At 34.9% G+C, this 9,428-nt stretch overlaps 1 protein-coding gene across 1 annotated transcript; it reads left to right on the top strand.

Moving 5' to 3' along the window:
* Window positions 1-343: 343 nt before the first annotated feature.
* On the top strand, window positions 344-1,285 carry LOC100023193 (olfactory receptor 14C36-like). The gene has a single exon (XM_001374774.2). It carries the CDS (start codon window positions 344-346, stop codon window positions 1,283-1,285), a length of 942 nt encoding a protein of 313 aa, XP_001374811.2.
* The last annotated feature ends 8,143 nt before the right edge of the window (window positions 1,286-9,428 follow it).

Genomic DNA, 9,428 nt, shown 5'->3' on the forward strand with positions numbered 1-9,428 from the left:
AATCTGATATAAGAAAAAAAGGAATCCAATATATGTTCTTTGGTAAGGTTCCTTTGCTTATTGATTTAATAAATAGAATTTCCGAGAGCAGAAACATCATTAAACAGTAAACATCTGCATCACGTATACAAGTCTTGGAGAATTTCCTTAAGATGTAACTTAATTTATTTAAGGATATACAGCCAACACATGGCAGAGGTCATGCTGCCTGTCAAAGTCTCAAGGATCAAAATTATCTAATGTCTTCTAGCCTTTGCCTATAGCATCTTCTCCATAATATGTGATTGATGGACTGATTTCTCCTTGCCTCCCTAGGTGATTCATCAGATGAAAAAGTCTGAAAATGTCCAATTTTACTCTGGTGACCGAATTTGTGCTCATGGGATTTTCTGACATCCGAGACCTCCAGATCATATTTTCTTTGCTTTTGTTTCTCATTTATTCAACAGGCCTGATGGGGAATCTCCTCATTGTCATTATCATCATCTTTGACAGGAGGCTCCACACTCCCATGTACTTTTTCCTGAGGAATCTGTCCATTGTGGATGCCTGCTACCTCTCAATAATTGCTCCCCAGGCATCGTTTAATTCCCTGATGAACGACTGGGCTATTTCAGTTACAGGCTGTGCAACTCAGATATTCCTCGTGGTTTTCTTGTCATATGTAGAGTTTACTTTGCTCACTGTCATGGCTCGTGACCGTTATGTGGCCATCTGCCACCCTCTCCACTACCCAGTGATCATGAGTCCCCGAGTCTGCATGCAGATGACCTTAACCTGCTTGTTGACTGGCCTCATGTATGCAGCTTTCCACACCGGCTACACGTTTCAATTGACTTTCTGCCAATCCAACGTGGTCCATCAGTTCTTCTGTGACATCCCCTCTCTCCTCAGTATCTCTTGCTCAGACACCTCTGGCAATAAGCTATCCATGCTTCTCTCAGCATTGCTGGTTGTAGTTGGCTGTTTTGCCTTCATCACTGCATCTTATGTTCGTATATTTTCCACTGTTCTCAAGTTTCCAGTGAAAGAAGACCAGAAAAAAGCCTTCTCGACCTGCATCCCCCACATCAGTGTGGTTTCTTTATTTGTTATTTCAGCCACTTATGTATATTCCCAACCACCTTCGGATTCTGGGTCTCTTAAGGATATAATTCTTTCTGTATTTTATACTGTAATACCACCATTTATGAACCCCATTATATACAGTCTAAGGAATAAGCAGATAAAGGATGCTATGGGAATATTAATGAAGAGGACCCTTTCATTAAGAAATAACAGATAAATCATTGTTCTTTCCCAATGTTTTCAACTTAGTTCATGCACTAAAGGAAAATTGCATGAAGATGTATTTTTGTTTTGAATTTTGTGTGTTTGTTGTTTGCTATTTGTATGTTGATAGTTATGAATTAATGACTACAACCTTTAACATTCTTTGAATTGACTTTGATGTCATCAATATTATTGGAATCATTGTCATTTTGAAGTATATTCAGGAATTGCTCATAATGTAATTTTCTTTTTTTAAGAGCACTGCATATGTTATGCAAATTAGGAGTCAGTGCCACATTTGACTCAGAGATTTATTTCCCCCCAATTCTAATGCACATAGATTATTTTGGTTTCTTAGAGAGCAAGGCTCTAAGTTCATTTCCACTTTAATGTTCTAGTGTTGATCCTGAAGGTCATTATGGGGTTGGTCTTCTTTTAAAAAAATAAAGCTAACCAAACCCTAGCCATCTAAATATTTTTTTTTAAAAAATAAGGAGTAAATAATAGAGGTCAACATTGCATAAAGCCTCAATATTCTATTTTTGTTCATTGAAATGCTCTCTTCTTAGTATTTAAATTAAAAACAAAGAAAGAAAAAAGAATACAGGGAAGTATGGATTGAATTTTGGTCCAAAATATCCAAGTAAAATCAATTGAAAAATCATAGCTATCATCATTTGTTTTTTGGGTTTAGTGATAATGATTCAACAATGAACAGAATGAAGAAATGGAGAAGATATTGTAGTAGGAAAATTAATTAGGAATGATTATATTGTACTTAAAGGTTCAGAGTCTTTCTCTCATCTAGGTACCTAAGCACCACATCTGTAATGATGAGCTAAGGATCTGAAAGAGTAAAGTCAAGGTCTCTGTACTTGGGTAATTGAAAGAATGGAATACTCCGATGAAAGGAATTTCTTTCAAAAAATACATTTATAATTGACCATTTCATCCTGGACAATTCCTACTAATACTAGATGGTTAATGGAAAGTCTTTTCTCACCTTTTTTCATTAAAATGTAATTTCTCCTTGCATATAGGTCAAAATATCTTATTATAAGTCAAGAATAATCTATAATGCAATCATGATTTATTTGTATATGGGACTTATGATGGTTAAAGTAAAATGAGTTGTCAAATGCTCTACATTTTGACTCTGTGAAAATGAGGACATTTATTACTGTGAATATTAGAGATATAAGGTGAGTTGAAGACAATTAGAGAAATTTCCAGTAAGAGGTAAATTTCCTATACTAACTAATTTCTTATTCACTTAGTTAACATAAATGTGGTCTTTGTGTCTCTGGATATTTTTTGTTCCACTCTAATCATACTTAAACCAAAAATAGAATCCCATAGAATCTATAATTTATTAAATACCTAGCTAAAACCAAGTCTTTCATTCTGAAACCTAAAATGTATTACAGGGTAGAAAGGAATTTCAATGAAGAAGGTTAATTTTACCAGTAAGTTTAACAAAAATATTGTTGATAAAATTCAATATCTTGATTTCCTTGTCTTTAATGGAAAGATTCTGATAAAAACTTTCTTCATTTTGTTATGCCCTTTCAATTAATTTCCAGGAAGAAATCTCTGATATGAGAAAAAAAATTTCACTATTATCATAACATTTCATTCATTCAACTTTTATCCAGGGTTTTCTCTTCTGTTGAGGAAAAAATATGAGTTGAAGGTGAATGTTCCTCATATCCCATACATATTTTAGATTTCTCTGTAGTACAAATTAGGATGCTGAAGATTTGAGGTCAAGTTGAATATAATGAATGAGATAAAAACAATATCATATAGAGTTTGAAGAGGTGAAATGGAATTATTACCTTATATAAAAGTGACATGAATGGAAGAAATGTTAAGGAGAAGAGGACAAAGAGGTGAAGGTCTGGGTTCTCTTCAGATTTGGTCTTACAGGGAACAACATATACAACAAGAAAGTAAAAGTCTTCTTAATGGGCAGAAAAATGGGAGCTCCAGGGTATAGAACAAAGAATGGAATAAGAATCCCCTGAAAAAAGAAAGGGACTTAGGAAAAGGAGTGCAAATTAAGAGAAAGGGATGAATGGAATAAGAAATTGGAGCCTTTATATAGAGAGTACATATGAATATATAGGAGGGCAAGATGGGGAGATAAGAGAGTGTCTCTTAGGACAAGATAAAGAAGGATTTTTTCTTTTTCTTTTATTATTATTTTTTTTTAAATTTTTATTTGGTCATTTCCAAACATTATTTGTTGGAAACAAAGATCATTTTCTTTTATTCTCTCCCCCCCTCCCACCACCTCTCCCACAGCCGACCCGCAATTCCACTGGGTATCACATGTGTTCTTGATTCAAACCCCATTTCCCTGTTGTTGGAATTTGCATTATAGTGTTCATTTAGAGTCTCTCCTCAGTCATATTCCCTCCAACCCGGTAGTCAAACAGTTGCTTTTCATCGGTATTTTTACTCCCACAGTTTATCCTCTGCTTGTGGATAGTATTTTTTAGATCTCTGCAGATTGTTCAGGGACATTGCATTGCCACTAATGGAGAAGTCCATCACCTTCGATTGTACCACAATGTATCAGTCTCTGTGTACAATGTTTTCCTGGTTCTGCTCCTTTTGCTCTGCATCACTTCCTGGAGGTTGTTCCAGTCTCCATGGAATTTCTCCACTTTATTATTCCTTTTAGCACAGTATTATTCCGTCACCAACATATACCATAATTTATTCAGCCATTCCCCAATTGATGGGCATCCCCTGATTTTCCAGTTTTTGGCCACCACAAAGAGTGCAGCTATGGATATTCTTGTACAAGTCTTTTTCCTTGTTATCTCTTTGGTGTACAAGCCCAGTAGTGCTATGGCTGGATCAAAGAGCAGACAGTCTTTTATCGCCCTTTGGGCATATTTCCAAATTGCCCTCCAGAATTGATTGGATTAATTCACAACTCCACCAGCAATGTATTAGTGTCCCTACTTTGCCAAATCCCCTCCAGCATTCACTACTTTCCATAGCTGTTATGTTAGCCAATCTGCTAGGTGTGAGGTGATACTTCAGAGTTGTTTTGATTTGCATCTCTCTGATTATAAGAGATGTAGAACACTTTTTCATGTGCTTATTAATAGTTTTGATTTCTTTGGCTGAGAACTGCCTGTTCATGTCCCTTGCCCATTTATCAATTGGAGAATGGCTTGGTTTTTTGTACACTTGATTTAGCTCTTTGTAAATGTGAGTAATAAACCTTTGTCAGAGTTTTTTATGAAGATTTTTTCCCAATTTGTTCCTACCCTTCTGATTTTAGTTATATTGGTTTTGTTTGTACAAAAACTTTTTAATTTGATGTATTCCAAATAATTTATTTTGCATTTTGTGACTCTTTCTAAGTCTTGCTTGGTTTTAAAACCTTTCCCTTCCCAAAGGTTTAACAGGTAAACTATTCTGTGTTCACCTAATTTACTTATAGTTTCCTTCTTTATGTTCAAGTCATTCACCCATTCTGAATTTATCTTGGTGTAGGGTGTGAGGTGTTGATCCAAACCTAATCTCTCCCACACTGTCTTCCAATTTTCCCAGCAGTTTTAATCAAATAATGGATTTTTGTCCCAAAAGCTGGGGTCTTTGGGTTTGTCATAAACTGTCTTGCTGAGATCATTTACGCCAAGTCTATTCCATTGATCCTCCTTTCTGTGTCTTAGCCAGTACCAAATTATTTTGATAACCACTGCTTTATAGTATAATTTGAGATCTGGAACTGCAAGTCCTCCTTCCTTTGCATTATTTTTTATGATTTCCCTGGATATCCTTGATCTCTTGTTCTTCCAAATGAATTTAGTTTTGGTTTTTTCCTAATTCAGTAAAGAAGTTTTTTGGTAGCTCAATGGGTATGGCACTAAATAAGTAAATTAATTTGGGTAGGATTGTCATTTTTATTAGGTTTGCTCATCCTACCCATGAGCAATCAGTGTTTTTCCAATTGTTTAGATCTAGTTTTAGCTGTGTGGAAAGTGTTTTATAGTTGTGTTCATATAGTTCCTGTGTTTGTTTCGGCAGATAGATTCCTAAGTATTTTATATTGTCTAGGGTGTTTTTAAATGGAATTTCTCTCTCTATTTCTTGCTGCTGAGATGTGATGGAAATATAAAGAAATGCTGATGACTTATGCGGGTTTATTTTGTATCCTGCAACTTTGCTAAAGTTGTTGATTATTTCAATTAGCTTTTTGGTTGATTCTCTAGGATTCCTTAAGTAAACCATCATATTGTCTGCAAAGAGTGATAGCTTGGTCTCCTCATTGCCAATTTTAATACCTTCAGTTTCTTTTTCTTCTCTAATTGCTAATGCTAGTGTTTCTAGTACAATATTAAATAATAGAAGTGATAATGGGCATCCTTGTTTTACTCCTGATCTTATTGGAAAGGCTTCTAGTTTATCCCCATTGCAGATGATGTTTGCTGATGGTTTTATATATATACTGTTTATTATTTTTAGGAAAGGCCCTTCTATTCCTATATTTTCTAGTGTTTTCAATAGGAATGGGTGTTGTATTTTATCAAAGGCTTTTTCTGCATCTATTGAGATAATCATGTGATTTTTGTCAGTTTGCTTGTTAATATGGTCAATTATGTGGATGGTTTTCCTAATATTGAACCATCTGCCAGGTCTGCCAGGTCATAGTGGATGACCCTTGTGATGACTTGCTGGAATCTTTTTGCTATTATGCTATTTAAGATTTTTGTGTCTATATTCATTAAGGAGATTGGCCTATAGTTTTCTTTCTCTGTTTTTGACCTGCCTGGCTTTGGGATCAGTACTATGTTTGTGTTGTAGAATGAATTTGGTAGAACTCCTTCTTGGCCTATTCTGTCAAATAGTTTGTTTAATATTGGGATTAGTTGTTCTTTGAATGTTTAATAGAATTCTTTTGTGAATCCATCTGGACCTGGGGATTTTTTCTTAGGGAGTTCTTTGATGGCTTGTTCAATTTCTTTTTCTGAAATGGGGTTGTTAAGGTAATGTATTTCTTCCTCTTTTAGTCTAGGCAATTTATATTTTTGTAAGTATTTATCCATATCACCTAGATTGCCATATTTGTTGCCATATAATTGGGAATAGTAGTTTTTAATGATTGCCTTAATTTCCTCTTCATTAGAGGTGAGGTCTCCTTTTTCATCTTGGATACTGTTAATTTTGGTTTATTTCTTTCCTTTTTTAATTAGACTGACTAGTACTTTGTCTATTTTATTTGTTTTTTCAAAGTACCAGCTTCTAGTCTTATTTATTAAATCAATAGTTCTTAGACTTTCAATTTTATTAATTTCTCCTTTGACTTTTAGGATCTCTAATTTAGTCTTCATCTGAGTATTTTTAATTTGTTTGCTTTCTAATTTTTTAATTTGCATGCCATATTCATTGACCTCTGCCCTTCTTAATTTGTTTATATATGAACTCAAGGATATAAATTTCCCCCTGAGTACTGCTTTGGCTGCATCCCATAGGTTTTGAAAGGATGTCTCATCATTGTCATTTTCTTCAATGAAGTTATTAATTGTTTCTATGATTTGTTCTTTAACTAACTAGTTTTGGAGAATCATATTGTTTAATTTCCAATTAATTTTCGATTTACCTCTCCATGTTCCCTTATTAATTACTATTTTCATTGCATTGTGATCTAAGAAAGTTGCATTTATTATTTCTGCTCTTTTGCACTTGTTTGCAAGATTTTTATTCCCTAATACATGGTCAATTTTTGTGAATGTACCATGTGCTGCAGAAAAAAAAAGGTATATTCCTTTTTGTCCCTATTTATTTTTCTCCACATGTCTACTAACTCTAATTTTTATAAGATTTCATTCACTTCTCTTACCTCTTTCTTATTTATTTTTTGGTTTGATTTACCTAGTTCTGATAGGGGAAGGTTCAGATCTCCCACTAGTATAGTTTTTCTATCTATTTTATCCTTGAGCTCCTCTAGTTTCTCTTTTAAAAATTTGGATGCGCTGCCATTTGGTGCATACATATTGAGTACAGATATTTCCTCATTGTCTATACTGCCTTTTATCAGGATGTAGTTACCTTCCCTATCTCTTTTAACTATATTTATTTTTACTTTGGCTTTGTCAGATATCATGATTGAGACTCCTGCCTTTTTTTGTCAGTTGATGCCCAATAGATTTGGCTCCACCCTCTTACTTTCACCTTATGTGTGTCTACCTTTCTCATATGTGTTTCTTGTAGACAGGATATGGTAGGGTTTTGGACTCAAACCCACTCTGTTATTCGCTTGCGTTTTATGGGTGAGTTCATTCCATTCACATTCAGAGTTATGATTACTAGCTGTGTATTTCCCAGCATTTTGATTTCTGCTCCTTTTCCTGCCTTATCTTCTTTCACTATTTTGTTCTAGAACCAATGTTTGCTTTTGAACAGTCCCCCTTGTTCCCACCCATATTTTACTTCCCTTTCTACCCGCTCCCTATTTATCCCCCCCTTATTTTCCCTATAGTCTTTCTAAATTTAACCCCCTGCTCCCTCCCTCTCTTGTACTGCTTCCCTTCCCACCAGACCATTTGTTACCCTTCTACTCCCCTATAGGGTGCAAATCTATTCTCTGCCCCCAATGGATTGGATTGTTTTTCCCTCTTTGAGTCACTTTCAGATCACGTAAAAGTTGAGTATTTCCTGTCTCTGACCTCTTTACCCTTCCAGTGTATTGATGTTCTCCCCACTCCTACCATGAGCTTCTTTATGACATATAAATTTAATCCCATTTGTTTCTTTTCCCATTTCTTTTAATATTAACCGATTTTTAAACTCTTTCTCTATATATATATGCATACTTATGCATATGTATTTTTGCATGCATATATCTATATACCTATTTATGTCTTGTACTTTCATCCTATACAGTTTGTTGCTGTTCCCTCTAAGTATACTTCTTTTTTGCTGCCCAGGTAATAACAACAGATTTTAAGAGTTACCAATGACCTCTTTTCTTATAGGGATACATATCATTTTAACTTATTGGGTCTCTTTAAATTTTTTTTGTTTTTCTTTTTTCCCCTCTTTTTTAATTACCTTTTGATGATTCTCTTGAGTTCTGTGCTTGGACATCAAATTTTCTGTTCAGGTCTGGTCTTTTCTTTACGAATTCTTGGAATTCTTCTATTTTGTTGAATGACCATACTTTCCCCTGTAAGAATATAGTCAGTTTTGCTGGGTAGTTGATTCTTGGTTGTAGACCTAATTCCCTTGCTTTCTGGAATATCGTATTCCATGCCTTTCTTTTTTTTTTCAGTGTGGATGCAGCCAGATCCTGAGTTATCCTCACTGTGGTTCCTTGGTATCTGAATGACTTCTTCTTGGCAGCTTGTGATATCTTTTCTTTGGTCTGATAGTTCTTGAATTTGGCTATAACATTCCTGGGTGTTTTCAGTTGGGGATAAAGTACAGGAGGTGATCTGTGGATTCTATCAATCTCTACTTTTCCCTCTTGTTCAAGGATTCTGGGGCAGTTTTCTTTAATAATTTCCTGTAATATAATGTCCAGGCTTTTTCTTTTGTCATGGTCTTCTGGTAGGCCAATAATTCTTAAATTGTCTCTCCTTGAACGATTTTCTAAATCCTCTGTTTTGTGAATGAGATGCTTCATATTTTCCTCAATTTTTTCATTCTTTTGGTTTTGTTTTATAGAGTCCTGCTGCCTTGTGAAGTTGCTTGATTCTAATTGTTGTATTCTGGTTCTTAAAGACTGGATTTCATCCTTAGTTTTTTGGTCGTCCTTTTCCTTTTGGTTGGATTTTCTTTGGAGGTCATCTTTCATCTTCTTCACCTCATCTTTCATCTGCTTTGCCTCATCTTTCATCTCCTTTGCCTCATTTTCCAGCTTATTGATTTTGGCTTTCAAGACACTATTTTCTGTTTCTAGATGACTTATCTTAGTTTTTAAGATTTTTCCCAATTGTCTTCAGCATGCTGATCCCTCCCCCTCTGTTTCATTCGCTCTTTGCTCATTACCTGTGCAGAAGCTGTCTATTGTAATTTCTTTCTTCTTTTTCTGTTGTTTGCTCGAGTTTACCCCTTCTTTGCTCCCTGTATTTGGCTTTGCTCTTGCTCCTCTCATTTTGTTTTGGTTTTGGGGCTTTCAGTCTCCCCTCTTG

This window comes from Monodelphis domestica, chromosome 4 (assembly GCF_027887165.1).
Source record: "Monodelphis domestica isolate mMonDom1 chromosome 4, mMonDom1.pri, whole genome shotgun sequence".
NCBI lineage: Eukaryota > Metazoa > Chordata > Mammalia > Didelphimorphia > Didelphidae > Monodelphis > Monodelphis domestica.

What these genes read in the sequence shown, in the direction of transcription:
- LOC100023193 (XM_001374774.2), top strand. Translation starts at nt 344, where the DNA reads ATGTCCAATTTTACTCTGGTGACCGAATTTGTGCTCATGGGATTTTCT.